We start from the raw sequence: 19532 nt of genomic DNA on the forward strand, positions 1-19532 counted from the left end.
TTATTCAGTGACACATTTCATCATGTAAACTTTTGTTGTCTTTCGCTGTGTCAAACGCAGACTAGCTAAACATTCCCTATTTTTATATTAAAAAAAATGTTGAGCTAATGTGTGAGATGCGGTAAAGGAAATTATAAATCGTAAATACTTAATTCTCTGTGAATCCCATATAATTCGTGTAAGTACCACTTGTTCAAGTCGATCACACATATTAAATATTTGACTAACAATTAAAACCATCGTTCACAATCGGTACTTGTTGCGAATACATAGGTACAATAGGTATTGGCATACCACTTACTGTCTACTGTCTGGCATATTGCTGCATTTATATCATACATGGCCGGAAAATTCAATGACCTCAGATATGTACCTACCTTCGGCATTCATTAATTTTTAAGCCATAATTACCCACATGTTATACCTACTACTATTAATCTTTAGTCGTTTATGCATTAAATTAGCATTTACTTATGCCTATATTTTTTTGTCATTTACTCGTTTAGAAATTACGTATATTATTTATTATATCTACTCAAAGGAAAAAAAATGACGCTCACTTTTCACTTCAGGAGGTACCCTGAGATATACTATTTTCATAATTTACAAATGCCTTTGTGCATCTAGTATAGTAACCGGTTTCTTTAATCTTATTAAATTCAACCTTACAACTCTCATGTACACAGACAGACAGACGGACCTTACGAGCTACGAAACTAAATGGGCTCCTTATTTTACCACGGAACCCTAAAAATCGAATCAGTTACCGTAGTCTATAATAACTTAACATACACACAAGTCAATGTCACCTTAGGAATTAGCTTTCGCTTTCGCCAAAACATAAAAATGGATAACCGTTACGTATATAAATTGTTTCATGATTGTTATTATAATGACGCGTGTTATACATTCATGTAGTCCCGTTTAAGATTGATATCGATATTATTTGCATTCAACATACGGTCTCTGCAAACTCAGTTTGAATTTAATATAAAATTTATTTAGAAAATAAAAGATGCCAGGCCAAGCACAATCTCTATAAAAATGGACGGCATACTGCCGCCAAGGCGCAATTAGCTGCAACCATGCTGCAACGCATATTTCAATACCGAAAATGCGAACGACGCGTCTCATACGACGCAGAACTTGCTTGTCTTCTAGGTATTTAGGAAAATCCGGCTGGTCATCACGTAGACGTCAGCTTATGGAAGAAAAAGAAAACTTATCATTTCTTTTTTCTTTAAAAAAAAGAATACTAATCATTTTAATCATGACTAACATTCCCTTTTCCCCTCCAACTAAGCGTTAAGCTTGTGCTAGGAGTGGGTACGACAATAGTGCAACGGGTGGGGTTTGAACCGCCGACCTTTCGGATTTCAGTCCGTTCCTATAACCGTTGAGCTATTGAGGCTATATTATTATATTTATATATATTTGTATTATATATTTGTATGCAAGTTTAGTCCGGTGTGATATTTGGAAAAAATAAAGACAATGTCATAGAAAGGAAACAGCGGCTACCGTCGTAAAAAAGGGCGAACTTAATGTTCTATGTTAATTTTTGTACATATTAACATAACTTAAAAATCTATTAAAAATGTATTAAGTAGGTACTTCATAATATAATGATGATTGAAGCTGTTCTAATATGCCTAAATATAGTTACAGTAAAAACTAGAGCTACGGCAAATCACAAGATCTTCCGGTAAAACTTAGGATTAACCAAGACTTAACGGTAATAGTACAAATTATCCTGGTATGATCTTGATTTAGCCTTCATCGGGTATTTGCCACACACAAAAGTCAGAATAATAACTAAAATAAGTTTGGATTCGACGTTTAGCGAATTTCCAGTGACTATTTTTTTCAAAGGAGACACGACTACAACAGAAGACTCGGGTCATAGTTCCTTCCTTCAGCTTCACCTACTTGACTTTAATTTTGCTATGGATATCACTGACTCGTTTCGCTCGCCTCATAGGCGTAGGGTTCATTCAACCTTTTCCACGAGCTTCTTGTTTCGCGCTTTACAAAAACACAAAACAAGGATAGACAAGACTACAATAAGTTACGGTTTTGCTTAGATTTCATAATAACGACGGACTTTTATATGTCTCTAAGGTAACTTAAGATTAAATGGACAATTAATGCTGGAAAATCCGATATTAACGATTATCGCAGACCAATTCGGTATTTCACTAGGTATTACCACTTAGTGAATCTTACTAGTTTTGTTAAATATAACTTTAAAGACTTATTAGATATGATGATATAATTTACAGACACCTCGTTTATTCACTCCAACACGTGTCAACGTATTCACATTTACATAACAGTGTACGATATAAAATGCCAATCGTAAAACATAAACAGAAATCATAATGATGTTAGAAAACCAAGAGTATCTAATAGTCTATTGTTTCACTCTTTCGATACCTAAGTGTATAGTTCTAGTATAAAATGGCAATTAAAAAAAATTGAAAAAGTAACACTAATCGATTTATTTTGCAATCGATTGCGATAACAATAGTTCATAGTGTTTAATCTTTAGGCTGTTTATTTTTACGTTGTTTTATTTACTCATTCAATTCATATTCAATTCTCTATACCTACTATAACCTATATATGTATAGCTCCTAAACTAATGAATCAATTTTAATTTAGTTTTTTTTTGTTTGAAAGGGCCGATCGAGAATATTCTTAGCTATAATACAAGAAAATCGGTTCAGCCGTTTGAAAGTAATCAATCAGCTCTTTTCTAGTTACTGTAACTTCACTTGTCGAAGGTGTTATAAATTTTTGATTTACACTTGTTTCAGTACCGAGTTGCTGATTTCCTATCCGCCTTCATTCAAAATATTGCATTATTTATGTGACATTAAAACAAATTGCGCTAGCTTCACTTATGCTTACAATATACGTGGATTTATATTTTACTGTTTGTTTCAGCGGTACTATCCCTGTACCTTCGAGATAAACTGGGTTACACAGATGACAGCGCGACGGTGATTTACCATGTTTTTGTGATGTTTGCGTACTTTTTTCCTCTAATCGGGGCTATGATAGCTGATGGATGGTTGGGGCGATTCAGGTAAATTGATTGAAATACAGTACAGTATACTCTTTCTTAGTTTCATAAAAAGACTACCACAGCGAATCACTTCCTTAATTGTAATTAATTTTTCGATACAGTGTAATTTTTTTTTTCAGGACAATATTTTATCTATCGCTGGTGTATGCGACGGGAAGCATTCTATTATCCGTCACTGCAATGCCGCCCGTTAGTTTACCTCCCTTGTAAGTACTTATAGGGAATATTACCTTCTCATTTGAATTTGATAAAATCCTAAAATCCTGAAAAAAGAGCCCGCATGGGACCTCTTCGCCTATCTGTCTAACTATCTATTTAATACCTTTATATCTACCTAAGTATTCTTTTTTACAGACCTAATCATTTTATTAACTATAAAAAACGTACCTACATATTTTTACTTAGCGCGGTAGACTATGGCTTAACCTTTCTCAATCTAAGAGAAGACATGTGCTCTGTAGTGAGCCGGCGATGGGTTTATCGTCATCATGATGATGGACTAAGACATAAAAATACTAGTTGATTATGTTATTATTGAAATCCTAGATTTAATTTCACTCTATTTTCAGAGAGTTTACAATCCTAGCCCTGTTGTTGATAGCATTTGGAACAGGTGGCATAAAACCCTGTGTTTCCGCATTCGGTGGAGATCAATTCAAGTTGCCAGAACAAGAAAAATACTTAGGATACTTCTTCTCTCTCTTCTACTTTTCCATCAATGCGGGTAGTTTGATATCTACCTTCCTGACGCCGATACTAAGGGCTGATGTAAAATGCTTCGGTGAAAACAGCTGCTACTCTTTAGCTTTTGGCGTTCCTGGCGTCCTCATGATCATATCTATCAGTAAGGATATTTTTGATATTATAATATATTTTTCTAAGAAAAATCCATTCATACAGTTGCAGATATATTATTGTGTTGTGATGTGATGTAACACAACAGCTTCCCACCCGTACATTTTATAAGAAGAAGTGTACTTTGGCTTTGACGCTTGAAACGCGCTCTGACATGAGTCGATCACACACAACACAATAGTATATAATTCATTACAAGTGTGGAAAGGCTGTCATTGCAAAGAGTTCCGACAAATGTCTACCCGAGCCGAGGCGTAGCCGAAGGCGAGGGTTGACAGTCGGAACAAGTTGCAATGACGGTTCCGCACGTGTACTGAACGACTATTTTTAATACAGTTGCGAAAAAATGAAGCAATTTAATAAAATAATAAAAACACAATAAACTCAACTAACTTAATTTAATTTAAAACAACTTTATTGCTAATAAATATAAAAAAAACTAGGGTCAAAATTACTCATTTTGTGCAACAAACAACTAAACTCGCAAAGAACATTTCTGCAATACGCCACTTTTTGAGCAACTGTATTAAAATAACAATTTACAACACGTCACCACACAATCATGTGTCTGCAGCTTTAGTCTAATTACTAGTAAACTGTAGTAATTATTCTACAGAATATTCCAAAAGTGATGACTTAGAATTCCTATTGGTTTAATTGCATCACGATTTAGTGGAATTTTATTTTCTGTACCAGTTTCGTGTTTCTATAAATAATATTCAGTAATGATTTACAAACAATTTGCATTCTAGTATACCTAATCGTCTAATTATTTGTTAACATTTACGTGTGTCACTAGGATTCCTTATGATTGTTTCAGTTTTCTTCGTGGCTGGCAAAAGACTGTACATTATAAAAAATCCAGCTGGTAACGTTTTGGGAAAAGTTGCGTCATGTATTGGTGTTAGTATTTTTGCTCAACTAACTAACATATATTTTGCCATCGCTTAGGGCTCAACTCTCAAAGCATATGTTGCGCGAGAGCACATGGATGAGATGCGTCTATCTATACTAATCTATACTAATAAATAAAATTGGAGTGTCTGTCTGTAATTTCGAAATAACTACCTCATATAAAGCTCATATGGTTATTTGAACGATACCATAACCGAATCACACGTTTATAAATTTTTTGTCTGTCTGTCTGTCTGTCTGTCTGTCTGTCTGTTTGAAAAGGCTAATCTTCGGAACGGCTGAACCGATTTTAACGGGACTTTCACAGACAAGTAGAGGATTCATCAGGGTGTAACATAGGCTACTTTTTTAACCGACTTTCAAAAAAGGAGTTGTGTTTTTCTACCTATGTACACCGAAATCTCCGAGATTTCTGAACCGATTTGCGTCATTTCTTTTTTAATCGATAGAGGAACTTTGCGACATTGTTTCATAAAAAATTTGGAGTTCGACTCCTCAATCCTGATGCTGCAGGGGATCTGACCAATCCACGCGGGCGAAGCTGCGGGCATCAGCTAGTTTAAAATGTAGTAAAGGAACTAAACTGTATCTACACTATTATGTGTTTTGAGCCATTCAAACTACTGAAACTTTACTGAAAGCTGAAACATTTTAACGAAACAAGTATAAGTTTATTTTATTAATGGATTTATGTATTACTTAAAAATATTAATGAATATTTTATTAACAGCACGCGATAATGAACTCTTGCAAGTCGAAGCAGAAAAGGGAGCATTGGTTGGACCACGCTGACGATAAGTACGATGCTAATATGATAGAAGATATCAAATCCCTTCTTAGAGTGCTTGTACTGTTCTTACCGCTGCCAGTATTCTGGGCTCTTTTTGATCAACAAGTAAGTAAAAGTAATCATACCTACCACATTGACGCGGAGTAAAATATCAAACAAAATATTATATACCGAACATTATCTCCATTAAGGCTATCGTTGTCAACGATCCCCCGTCGATTTCCTACGTATGATATTATTGTTCTTATCTCTATCTGCCCTGGTTCGTGCATTCTCGGTTCCTAGATCGGTACATTTGTGATAACTAATTGAAATTGCTGTGATTGGCTGAATTTACCATGTTCTTGCTGCGACAGTGAGTTTGAGCCACTAGCGGAACAATGTTAGCCGGTCAGAAATGATTGCAATTAGTCAACCTGTTTGACGTCCGTGTTCTGTTTTCGATTACAAAAAAGAAAAAATTGTTGTTGCAATCATCAATTTTAGCAAATAGTGAAAGAGAGTCGGCCAATCAGAGGTCACAACTACCGTCACACTTTCTGTCACACTATGGCAGTAGGCATACCGAGTAATGAAAACAATTTTTAAATTCTGTCTAGGAAGTAGTAGGGTTGCCACCTGCCTCTTTTTGATTTACAGGCTACCACCATCAAAAATACGGGGTTTAGATTTGAAGAAATTTGAAAATTTGAAGTATTTAAAGAAATAGGCGGTGGTTCTCTCTGAAATGCATGGAAAGCCTATTTAGATATTTCAGTTTATTTGTAAGTTTTGTATTTTTTCTCCGTATGTTGCCGTGTCTTGATTGGTGAACTGTGTTTGCAATGTGGTTTTAAATAAAAGATTTATTTATTTAAATAGCTTTTAAAAACTCTTAAGTTTTGTAAAGCAAAATGTTATACATTTCATGCATACAATCTTTTCATTTTAACTTAAAATTACATTTAATTTGTAATTCCACCTTCACAGTATCAATACTATGGCCGTAGCCAGGAATCGATTGCGGGAGAGGTTTTATCAGGGCCGGAACTGAATCCTGTCATGAGGAAAAAAACATTCGCTCAACTTTATGGGCTAATTACCTGGTTAGTGGAATTTCGCCTTTCAATTTGACAGTGAGATAAAATACAACAATAAAAAATCGCGAGCGCAGTGAGCGTAAGTGTTTTTGGTTCAATACAGAAAAAATTAAAGTGAAAGGGAAACGAGTTTAGCCATAGCAAGATTATATTTTTAAAGCTTCCTATCCATACTAATATTACGAATACGACAGTATATCTATTTGCCTATCTATTTGTTACCCTTTCACGGCCCATCTTCTTTACCAAAATTTTGGTACTTACTATTCAGAGGTAACTTGCATCCCAGACATTTTTTTTAGGCGGCTTTTTAGCCCGGAAAATCCCCCACGGAATTTTTAAAAATCTAAATTCATGCAAACGAAATTGCGGGGTTTACACCAAGTAATTCAAATTCAAAGCGCGAGTGAAGTGAGCGCGAAATGTTTGATATATTTCCAAAAAAAATTGGTAAGCAAATGCAAGAAATAGTGTAAGTATTATTTTAGGCTTAGGTTTTTGACGGCTTCCCAGGCGCAGTCGCCATTTCTAAATTTCTGGTCTGATGGGAGGCTTCGGTCATGGCTAGTTATATGGTTACTATGGCCCTAACGGCCAAGAAATTAGACTGCATCATCACTTACCACTAGAAAAGATTAAAGTCACGGGCTAACTTGTATAAAAAAGGCTTACATCGTCAAACCAAGCCCCGCTGCCTTGGCTACGACCATGATCAATATCGAGTGGGTTTCGGCTACGCATTGCCGCAAAAGGAAAATATTCTTTCTACTGGACATAACGTCAGTGGTTGATTTCGCCAGCCAGCTCCTGCTGAATTTGTAAAAAACCGGCCAAGTGCGAGTCAGACCCACGCACCGAGGGTTCCGTATTCGGGTATTTTTTCCGACATTTTACTCGAGAAATCAAAAACTGTTATGCATTAAAAAAATATGCATAAAAATAAATAAAAATCTGTTTTAGAATGAACAGGTAAAGCCCTTTCATATGATAACCCACTTGATATATGTAGTTATCTTACTTTGAAAATTGAAAATACTAATATTTGTTCATGAGCACATGACAGACGGATAGAAGGACAGATGGACAGACGGACAGACAGAAAGACTGACAGACTGACAGACAACGGAGTGATCCTATAAGAGTTCTTTTTTGCTTTTGAGTTACGGAACCCTAAAAATATTTAGTTTTATTTGCCCCGTATTTTATTTTCATAATTACAGGTTTCTGAATCCTGAAATACGGGGTAACCAGTAAAATACGGGGCCTCTGGCAACCCTATTCGGAAAACACTGTCACATTCAAGTTAATGTCAAATATTTTGTTTTCAATTACAGAAAGCTGCATCAATCATTATTACAATATTTTCTTTATTGTGATTGGCTGAAATTTTGAGTTTGAGCCAATAAACAGACTGTTTGCCAATTAAACGTCATAATAATATAAATGCCAGAAAGTTTAACCAAATAAAACAAACTTAATGAGAACCTAGTGAGAATGCAAACGGCACACAATTTATAATACATATTATGTTAGTCGTATATAATAGATATTATAGTAGTCGTTCACTTTGGTAATAGTCAGATTGTCATCAGTAAAATTGATATTGGTTGATGTATCGTAAATTATTGTTTCGGTGACAAATATTTTTATTATCTATTTATCTTTGAACAGAATGGAATAGAATGAAATGGAATGGAATACAATGATAAATTTTTATTCCTGTAAACTTTTAGGTAAACTTCAAAGTGTTTTTGGATGGTCAGAAAAATTTACCACTGGTTCGGAATGCCGTTCCTACGTTTTCTAGGGTTTCGTACCTCAAAATGAAAAACGGAACTCTTATAGGATCACTTTGTTGTCTATCTGTCTGTCTGTCGTGTGTGTCAAGAAAACCTCTAGGGTACCCGTTGACTCAAAACCATGAAATTTGGCAGGTAACCTAACTGCGTAATTTTGGCTAGTTTTTTTAATCGATAAAGAAAGTTTGCGACATTGTTCAATAAAAAATTTGGATTCCAACTCCTCAATCCTGATGTTGCAGGGGACCTGACTACTAAAGCTAATGGGATTTAAAAAGTGTCGATTATTAATTGATATTGAAGGTATCTATACCAAGTAAACACTTTGTCGTTGACCTCAACCCTGATGCTGTAAGAAATTGCATTCCTAAATCCTGGTGATCCCTCGGGATTTGAAAAGGATCATCCGTTTAAATATTCTTACGTGATACAGAAACAAGTTGCATCCCGGGGACCGGCTATTACGGAGAGGCAACTTTTGTTCTGGGAAATGAAAGGATCGGGATTTTTAAAAACCTAAATCCACGCGAGCGAAGCTGTGGGCATTAGCTAGTTGTAAATATATTTAAAAGCTACTATAAGATAATAGATAAGGTACTTATTTCCTTATATTTTTATTGTATGGCAGCGCGCGGTTTTAAATTATAAATTGCACGTCCTGTCCTTTTCTGTAATACATTTTTTTCTCAATATCTACCGCTTTATCTCATAGCAAGAGTCCGTAAGACATAATACAGTGAAAATAGGCAAAATATACAATTTTTGCAGTTTCCACGTCAGTACCTGTCGAATTTTTCTAACAGTGTAAGCAGCAGAGCTGAGTTTACCATCAAGTGTTGATATGTGGGTGTTCCATCTAACATTATACCGAGAAACACGGGGTTCTCCTTTATTTTCAACATATGATTATTTATCAATGAACTTATGTCATTTAAGGTCCTGGTATTGGGCAGTGTGAATTCAACACACTTAGATTTCTTTGCATTTGGAAGTAAATTGTTAGCAATAAATCAGAGAGTGACCTGTGATATGGCATTACATATAGTATACATTGTCAAAAATTATAATATTAAAGCTGTGCGTATTGCGTGAGGAATAGGTTGCAAGAGAGTTGCAACTTGCAGGGTTTGATGCATGCGCTATTGCCAGCAAACATGAGACATATTTTTATCTACAGGCAACGTCTGAGTAGGTAACGCATACGTCTAACGCAAGTTGAAATGTACCAGTGTATTTAGTTAGACCTATCGACAAGTTTGGAGTTGGGTGCAGTCTAAATGTGGCCCGTGTGTTTAGACTGTCAGTTTCTGTCAGTTTCACGTGTCGTCCCCCGCACTTCACCACCCCGCTTGCACAAATCGAGACAGCACGAAATTTTCAAGATTTCTGGGTGTAATTTCTGGTTTTCGTAGTTCCCACACAATTATAACAATATAAAATATATAACGATAATTTTTTTACTACATAATATTCATTAAATTTTCTAGGTCTGTGGTTTTTCCAAATTTCATTAAATTGCTCCATTGTCTAGAAAAACGAGCACAAAGTTGGGCCTTTTTTTAAAGAAAAATACAAATCTTTGAGCCCCTGTAATTTTATAACTACATATTATTAGAAAAATCTAAAACACCACAGACACAGATATTAGTTTCTAGACTATGTCTGCAAAATTTCATGGACTTTGGTTGCTTAATATTCAAATGAAATGGGAACTACGATTGTATGGAGTAAGTGACGGAGAGAGTCCTGTTAATATAATATACATTATTGTTATACAATAAACACATACATTATACTTAAGTGATGTAAAACATTATATGATGCAAAACGTAGAGCACACATATGCGGAGAATTGATTTATAAATACAAATACAATGTATTTTTATATTACTGATTCTTTTAACAATTCCAAATAAAAACTGAGAGTATTAACTGAAAGTAATAAATTGTAACAAAATCCGTTCAGTAGTTTTAGCGTAATTCGTGCAGAGACAGACAGATAAGACTGTATATGTTTAAAAAATAATGTTTTGGGGAATTTGTCGATAATGATGCTTCCTTTGATTAAAATTTTCAGAAATCATACGGAAATTGTTCGGTTTCTGTTTCATTATGACGTTTTGTAATGTTATAATTTTTTTACCACTTTTTAGGGTTCAAGATGGACGTTCCAAGCCGATAGGATGGAACAGGATATCGGAAGCTGGACGTTGAAAGCTGACCAGATGCAAGTTATTAACCCACTATTAATTTTAGTTTTCATTCCACTTTTTGAAGTGGTAAGTGGACGAGAACATTATTTGTTTAGTAATAAGATTGTGATAGTTATCATTGTATTAATTGGTCCAATTCGCTCGGCGAAAGTGTTTAGATCTTTTTGATGTACTTAAGTATATACGCCGCATTAAGTATATACGGCGCTACCCGCTTGCCAACTAGAATGATTTTCGTAGAATCTTAACGCTGTTCATAGATTTTATTTAAGCCTTGGCCATTTTTCGCCCAACGCGTATGGCCATCGTACACTGGAAACATACCATAAGACAATAATCTCGCAGTTTTTCGCGATAATCAGTAATAGCAAATAAATACGCTTATCTTGTATACATTTCCCAGAATAAATCTGAGGATAAGGATCTTACACGTGAGAGGAAATCTGAACTAAGTAATTAAATATATGTTTTTTTTCTAGGCTATATACCCCTTTATGACTTATTGCAAGCTGATTAAGAAACCATTGCACAAAATGATATGGGGAGGAATTTTAGCTGCTTTTGCATTCATAATATCTGGAGTTGTAGAACTTAATTTATTGGTAAGTGTGATTAATACATAATACTTCCTGAATAAATTTAACGTCCACAACTAAATACAAAAGAGCAATCATATAATATTGTATAACTTTTCAGCCAACTTATGGTACACCAGTTGCAAGTGGATTAGCACAACTTAGAGTTTACAATGGACACGATTGCAACTTTACTCTGAATCTGCATAACCCATATGTCAATACTACAGTGAATACCACAGTTGGACCTTTAGGAGTGTATGAAGAACTAGATATTGAGGCTAACCCGTTGATCGAATTGCCATATATTTTGCAAGGATCTCAGGACAGTAGTTGTGAAAATATAACTTTCAACGGACACTTCCACTTATTAGAAAAAACAGCTAATTCGTATTTCATCGCTGATAAAAGTGTTTATAGTTTCATTGATAATAACAACAAAGCCATTGACGGTGTTAGTGTAAGGTACGTGTACGAGTCTTTACTTAAATTGTGTTTTGTTTTAAAACAAGAAATAAAGCAAACATTAACGATTGACAACGGGACACATAAACCCACTTGCACAAAACTCGTTCAACTAATTCAGTTAAATTTTGTAATTCTGTCACTTTTTACACGACTGCATGATGCAAAAGAGTGCTATGTGTTCAACAGTCGATATCCTATCCGAGAACAGAAGTTAGTACACCGCTCACTCTGTTACGTAATACGTAATGGAGGCAAAAATCTGAGTGGGATGTTAACCATTTTCAGAGATGTTTTCAAAAAACATTCGAAATTCAATTAGAAAACATAGTTTCCTTTGTGATTGGTTGTTATATATAATATATTCTTTTCTTTGGAAGTTTCTCCAAGGTTTCCAAAACAAGGACAGTGTTAAAAAACTTAACACATTTAAAAGGTCTGTGCAAGTTGATCTCAGTAATAAAGCACTCTTTAACTTGATACATTTTATCCTCAAATTATAAGCAGATAATAATATGATAAATAATTAACATATCTAATATTTACATAATATTTACGCCTCAAAAATACAGCCAAATATTTTTAAAAGTTTACAGCTCATCTTTATTTTGACCTAGACTCTTTTTCGGATCATAATATTTTTCATAGATTTTTTTCCAAAATAAAAACATTTTTCTTTCGGGCTTAGAATTGATTAGTTTGTTATGTTTAGCGAAAAGGAATACATTATCCTCTTTTAAAGTCATCGGACGCCACGTAACATTACCATAATTTTTGTTCGAGGTCGGTTTACCTTTTTTGGCGAAATTTGCCCACATTTGCGAAATATTTTCAATAAAAATTCTGTCTTTATTATGTTTATTTTTTCTTAGTTTTACGTAAGACTCCCAAAGAGGATCACACTTTAGAATGTAACATATTTCATCTCCTTGAGCTGCACCTTTGACTTTAATGTAAGAACCAGCTAAAGAAGTCGCTTTGACCGCGTTAAATTTTCCCTGATAGTTAAATTTGTAAACATATATTTCACTTCCTAAGCTTAGCACTAATTGTATGAATTTATATATCGGATATTTATGTAAGTCTGATACATATTTTAAAAAGTCATCTATTGAATTCTCGGTAACACCACTACGTTGAAAGTACCAGCTTTTTATTTCTTTTGAAATGAGTCTATATACTCGAGAAGAGTATTCATATTTGTAACCATCTTCGAACGGTACCATAAACTTGAAAAATGAATGAAATAATTTCAAATAGTTGGTGTTGTGAATAAAAGGGATTACTTCAGAAATGCCCTCCTGACTTGTGAATCCTATAAGTATGGGTATTTTACTTAAATTCAGGCTTTCTAAAGCCCTATCGTCGTACATGTCCATCGTTAATAACGATTTGTTCGATTTTGTCTCCATTATTGGTCCAAATGGGACAATAGATCGTTGAAAGTTTATTACATCTCTCCTACTGTAAATCTTTTGAGATGCTTGAATAATCTCTTTCGATGTAGCACTGTTCAAATCTTTAACACCCAGTTTCTTTATTTCTTGTTCTAATCGTTGTTTCTCCATTTCATAATCATTTTGGAATATCGACGGAGAAAATATTGAACCACTTTGTAAAATCATTTTTGTGAATAAGTTTCTATATTTGGTCACCAGTAATAAGGCTAGCAAAGTGCTCGCAGAACCACTTCCCATGACAGTTATTTTCTTCTGATCTCCACTAAAGAAACGAATATTTCTTTTGATCCATTTAAGACCTATGACTATATCTTTAATTCCCATATTGGCATTGGAATCTGTTTTATTATGTTTTAAAAATCCTAAAGCACCTAACCTGTGCGTTAGAGAAATGACTATAACATCATTATCAATCAGAAAGTCACCTCCGTGTATGTGACTGAAACTAGAAGTGAAAGCGTACCCGTGTATCCAGACGATTACTGCCTTTAATGTTTGCTTTTCTTGATGAGGTAAATTTGGAGTGTAAATATTTAAATATAAACAGTTTTCGAATCCATACTGTCCATGTTTATGTACAATATGAGCTTGTGCACAGGCACCACGATACTCGGTAGTTGCGTCTAGTGGCCGTGTCCATTTCTTTACAGGTTTTGGATCTTTAAACCTTAGCTTTCCAACTGGGGCTTGAGCGTAGGGTACGCCATAGAACGCATAGTATTGTTTTTCATTAAATACAGTAAATTCTTTAGTTCCTAATATTACTCCTTGTTCAACCTTTACTTTTGCATTAAACGATATTACATTATAAAGTAGAAAACAAAAAATTACTACAGATTTTTCAACCACCATTTTTGCATTACCTACCACACTACAATCAAGTCTTATCACTATTTAATTTACCCGCAATTTTAATGTTTACCATTTTTTCTCGAATGGTCGTAAGCGTAACGTGTAACAACGGCCTTCTTTATTTCAGATTTTTATCAAATGTAATCACATCAACAACCATTACTCTTCAAGATAACAAGAAAAATAGAACAAAATTATTAATAAATACTGACGACACATCACAAAAAATTATAGATAAAGGAAATTGCAATGTATTAGTAAATGGAGTAATCGTTAAAGAAAATTTCGAATTTAAAGCTGGTGCAGTTTACACGATTAATGTCTTTGAAACAAATAACGGAACTTATGTACGTATCTTCATTTGCCTAGTAATAAAATTAGTAAAATTTAAAATACCTACTTAGATTCTTTGTATCTACTTCTTTTTCTTAAGAACTTCATTGAATTCAGCTTATCGAAGACATAATTTGCTTTTTGTTTTGATGGAAATCCTCCATAATAACTATCACTACATTTAATAGCTCAACCGAACCATTTCATTAACCATGTGACATTGTTTTTATTGTTGTATGATATATTTACTATGATAATACCTGTTTACCTTTTTTTATTTATGCTTAACTATTTCTGTTGTAGATGGCAAACGTGGTTACGATAACTCCACCAAATAGTGTGCATATTTTATGGCTAGTGCCTCAGTATGTGGTATTAACTATGGGGGAGGTGATGTTCTCGGTGACCGGACTTGAGTTCTCCTTCACGCAGGCCCCGGCCAGCATGAAATCAGTATTAACATCCGTATGGCTACTTACGGTTGCCTTTGGTAATCTTATTGTAGTATTCATCGTTGAAGGAAACTTTTTAGATGCTCAAGTAAGAATCTACTAACTGCACATTTATTTATTATACCTAACATCATATTTTTTTTGTATAGTGTTTCTGTATCAATATGACAATAGAATGAAACCTACTGAAAATCTGCAGTCACATTTTGGTTTTTTTTTCAATAAAATCTTAAGCTGGCTCTACACTCGCACGTGAAGTCGCGCCGTTATTTCACGCCGTGAATGTATGCCGCGATCTACGCGTGACCTGTGTCCTTCCACACTCGCAAATCTTCACAGTCTTGTTCGTGACTATAGACGAAACCCTTTGTCGCGGATCAAAAACCGACACTGATCGGGGAAAGGCGCGAAGCGCGAACGCGAAGGCGTGAACAACATCTCCACTCGTGATTCGCAGTTTTCGCGGGCTTTCGCGGCCGTTCGCGCCGCGAGTGTAGAGCCCACTTTACAATAAACTTTTTTCGCAAGAATAAGTCTGACTCTGGTAAACAGTAGGCAATTATTTCTTTTTTCAGTGGAAGGAGTTTTTCTTATTCGCTGGCTTGATGTTACTTGACATGTTAATATTCATGCTCATGGCGTTTAGATACAAGTATGTAGAGTTGAAGTCAAGTGAAGAAAACTTAGCCATCGGAGAGATAAGAATGCCGGACGTGAAACCAAGTTTACAGTCGAAAGAGAATTAGTTGCCACGTTTTGTACAATGAATTAAATTTAAATGTTAATTGTATTATAATAAATAATTTATTGTGTTATTAATAAAATGATCAAGAATTTTGAAATTGTAATAAAAGCTGTATTCTTTACCATGTACCTAATGCATATGATAAGTAAATAAGACAAATAGGTTATAAAAACCATAAGTTGGTATACCTACGTACAGTGAACATAGTAACAGTGAAAATAGCAACTAAAATCAATCGCAAAACCAGCCCTATAATGAAGACATTATAATAACGGGTACCTAAATCCATATCCATACTAATATTATAAATACGAAAGTGTGTCTGTCTGTCTGTCTGTTAGCTTATGCGGCCATCTGTTTAACCGTTTTTGTTGAGGAAACTTGGTAGGTACTGAGATAGCTTTCATCTCGGAGAAGGGACTTATACTTTTTATCCCGGAAAATCAAAGAGCTTCTGCGGGATTTGATCTCTCTGGCGCAGTGATCTTATCAGCAGGAGGCCTCGGGTTCGATTCCCGGCAGGGGTTAGGAATTTATTAATTGTTAAATCTGGTCTGGTCTGGTGGGAGCTTTGGCCGTGGCAAGTTACCAGCCTACCGGCAAAGCCGTGCCGCCAAGCGATTTAACGTTCCGGTACGATGCCGTGAAGAAACGAAAGTGGTGTGGGCACGGTGTGGGTTTAATAAAAACTGCCATACCCCTTCTAGGTTAGCTCTTTTCCATCTTAAATTGCATTATTACTTACCACCAGGTGAGATTGTAGTCAAGGGCTAATTTATATCTGATTAAAAAAAAAAAGAATTTAATAAAAATATTAATTATATACCTAGTCAAAAAGCTGCACTCAAAACGTCCAATCTGTTTAGTTAAATGGCGTGAACACATTAGACAATTAGTTTTGGATAATTTGTGTGTTGTTCCCATAGGAGCCGCCGCCGACGGGTTACAAGCTTACTGAGGGATGAGTCGTGTGACGTCGGTTAACCCTCCGTGTTTCGCTTTATTTTCAATGGGGTTGCAGTGCTTGTCAACTTTTAAGGATATCTTTTTTTTATGGAAAATATTACCTACATTAAAACTTAAAGCTAACCTTATCTAATTACTATACAAATCAGGCCCGCGTGGAATGGTGCCAAGAATACTGGCTGCACTTCCACGTTGGACAGCTAGGCTAATCCGTTGTAGCCAGGATATCTTAATGATAAAGATTTTTATAGTAAAAAAGTAATATTTCTACTATTCTTGCAAACAAATGTATCAACTACTTACATAAAACTTACCTACAATGCGTTCAGCAAGGTTTTATTAATAAACTCGGTGCACCTATCTTTTACTTATAGGTACGTATCTATATCAAACTTGTAGGTACTACAAACAATTAAAAGATTCAATTCATATTTTAATTTGCTGTTATTATTTTTAATGAAAATCAACAAAATACAAGAATTAAGAAAGCAAAATACATAACTAGAATGTAGGTAATTGAATATAAAAGCAAGTTAGCGATGTTTTAGAACAACTGGTCTGCAGTAAAGCGCACGGGTCTGCAGGCGACTTGTTAATAATTGCGTATAATAAATGCTTAAATACAACAAACATACAGACAAATACGGGTTGGGGTGTGCAAATAATAGGACCTATTTGGTTTCCGGGCTATTGACAATAATGTTAAGGTTTGTATGAGCTTAAAGATTTTGTGATTTGCACTGACGAAAAAACAAAAATAGGGATCTACTTAGTAAGTAAGTAGTGATGATAAAGTTTAGACTTATTAATTCCATATTCTGAAATATAAGTATAATAATTTATTTCTGAAAATACCATTTGAATTAATACCAGTTACAAAACTTGGAAGAAATCGCGCTCACTTCTCTCACGATTTTATTCGTGAACAAGTGATTGTGATTTCTAAGTTAGGTATTGAAGAAAAATTGCCGCGTTAACTCCGCTCGCACTTTTATTTCATTGTTATATATTATTTCTTTCACGGAAGCCTCCAGTGGTGATATCCGTGTAAAAACAGCGGCCTCATTGGATGATGCCATCCCCGGGATCTAACAGGCTTAGTCCACGCTGCCAGAAGAACCCCAAACTATATGCAAAATACACTGGCTGACATTCCTTCAACGCGTCGTGTAAGCCATGTACTGATACAGTAAAAACATTACTGTGATTACAGCGCATATAAGCCACGTATACATATAAGCGCGGGGCTGCAATTGCTTGTAGTTGTGTAGTATAGCATATTATTGTACATACATTTGAACAGTTTTGAACAGTTTGAACAGTATTGAACAGTTGAAAAGAGCAACCGCCGAGATTCTTGCTGGTTCTTATAGTAGAAACGGCATTCCGAACCAGTGGTAAATTATTTTGACGATTCAAAAGCACTTCTAAAATTTATTTGAATAAAAATCTATTCTATTCTATAAGCAGAGTGTAAAATTTTATTCTAGTGGGGGACAATACTTACATAAGTAGGTACATACTTGTTTATCTGCATTTGTCGCGATATCCCGGAGCATGACAATTGCAATTACAGTGTTTATTGTGGGAATGCACGACATGGATTAATTAAGTGCTGCTAGCAATAGTGTGGACGAAGGCGTCGGTACATGCTCCAACCACTTGGTGTGCCACGTGCCGGCCGTCGGCGGCCGCGTGCCGGTACGCTACGCCTGGTCGAGGCACACAAAGCACGGCCTCTGTCAACGTACCCACGTGCACGTACTCACCGGATAATCTCATAGCATATGCAGTCGTATAAATAAATTAACTGGAGCCAATATCCAAAACGCACTCGCGGTTTTCCGCTTTCATATTTGGATTAAAATTATTAACAAGTCATGTGAAATATTTTTTCATGTAAAGATTGAACTTCACTTGATTAAAACCCATCCTTATAGTTTCGTGCAGTCCGTCGGTCCGTGGATTTTAAAAATAAGCTAGTAAGTAGGTATATTATACTTAGGTATAAATAAATTGGGATTTCTTAAGAAATCCGTGCCACCACATATCAACTGCAATGATTTAATTTCAACCGTATGTCAAGTTTTAAAGAAGCTGGGCCATGGTACAACTTCATTACGTCTGAGTCTGAAATTTTTGGTTTTGCGTTCTGCAAACCTGAAAATCCCGTCTACCTGAAACTGAAAGATCAATATATAGATGTGTTCCTGAGAATGATGTGGTTCTGGGTGGGTAATTTCACTTTGGATGTTGATCACTTACTGGAAATAAAATAAAAGTAATACAAAAGTTAAAAAAAGTTAAAGCCAATCTAAATTATGTGTTACATGATGTCTAGGATCCTCTGTAGCACCAAATTTACAGCTCAAGCTGAGGTGCCGCCTTGTCCTCTCTCTTGTATGGTTGCGCAGCTTGGATTTTTAAAAATTAAGCAACTAGTCACTTGCGAATTCCCAAATATGAGTTTACAGGAAAATGCTTAAGATCAATTGGAACACCGAACACTACGATACGAACCAATTCTAGGGTTCACAATTGGACAACAAAAGAGAACTTGAATGAGAACTTGATAAAGAATTTTCATGCGGTGGAATCCAATTGTTCATAGCAAGACTAGTGTTGGAAGGAAGAATTGAAGAGTTCAAATCTATACAAGAACGCAAATGGCTGGACAATAAAAAGGGGTGGAGAGGGCTTTTAAATAAGTATGGAGAAGATTTTCATATGATGACCGCCAAACTTCTTTTCAAATAGAGCATGCGATGATGATGATGAAATGAAGGATACATCACAAAGGGTTTTGGCTTTGCCGAGTTATCAAGCAGGTCGTGTGGGGCGTGGTTTGGCCGCGTGCAGGTCGCGTGGCGCGCCACTCGCAGGGCCCGGGCTGCGTCTCTTGCCGCGACAAATCAATTACAGGGTCGACTAGGGCACAACTT

At 35.3% G+C, this 19532-nt stretch overlaps 2 protein-coding genes across 3 annotated transcripts in view; one reads left to right on the forward strand and one right to left on the reverse strand.

Annotated features, from left to right (window-relative positions):
* The window catches only part of LOC123880646 (peptide transporter family 1), a 29757-nt gene extending 14047 nt beyond the window's left edge, over positions 1–15710 (forward strand). For both annotated transcript variants that reach the window (XM_045928875.1, XM_045928876.1), the window contains exons 3-13: positions 2950–3091; positions 3211–3297; positions 3661–3935; positions 4767–4849; positions 5592–5756; positions 10683–10808; positions 11222–11344; positions 11439–11782; positions 14222–14441; positions 14731–14967; positions 15455–15710. In XM_045928875.1, coding sequence (XP_045784831.1) covers positions 2950–3091; positions 3211–3297; positions 3661–3935; positions 4767–4849; positions 5592–5756; positions 10683–10808; positions 11222–11344; positions 11439–11782; positions 14222–14441; positions 14731–14967; positions 15455–15625 — 1973 coding nt within the window. In that variant the 3' untranslated portion in view covers positions 15626–15710. The remainder of the gene's footprint in view (positions 1–2949; positions 3092–3210; positions 3298–3660; positions 3936–4766; positions 4850–5591; positions 5757–10682; positions 10809–11221; positions 11345–11438; positions 11783–14221; positions 14442–14730; positions 14968–15454) is intronic.
* Positions 11795–14215, reverse strand: LOC123880649 (esterase E4-like). The gene has a single exon (XM_045928881.1). The coding sequence runs from the start codon at positions 14092–14094 to the stop codon at positions 12373–12375; it is 1722 nt and encodes a 573-aa protein (XP_045784837.1). The 5' UTR covers positions 14095–14215; the 3' UTR covers positions 11795–12372.
* Positions 15711–19532: the final 3822 nt, after the last annotated feature.

Source organism: Maniola jurtina, chromosome Z (assembly GCF_905333055.1).
Source record: "Maniola jurtina chromosome Z, ilManJurt1.1, whole genome shotgun sequence".
Taxonomy (NCBI): Eukaryota; Metazoa; Arthropoda; class Insecta; order Lepidoptera; family Nymphalidae; genus Maniola; species Maniola jurtina.

Coding starts and splice junctions, on each gene's coding strand:
- LOC123880649 (XM_045928881.1), bottom strand. CDS start 14,094: ATGGTGGTTGAAAAATCTGTAGTAATTTTTTGTTTTCTACTTTATAAT.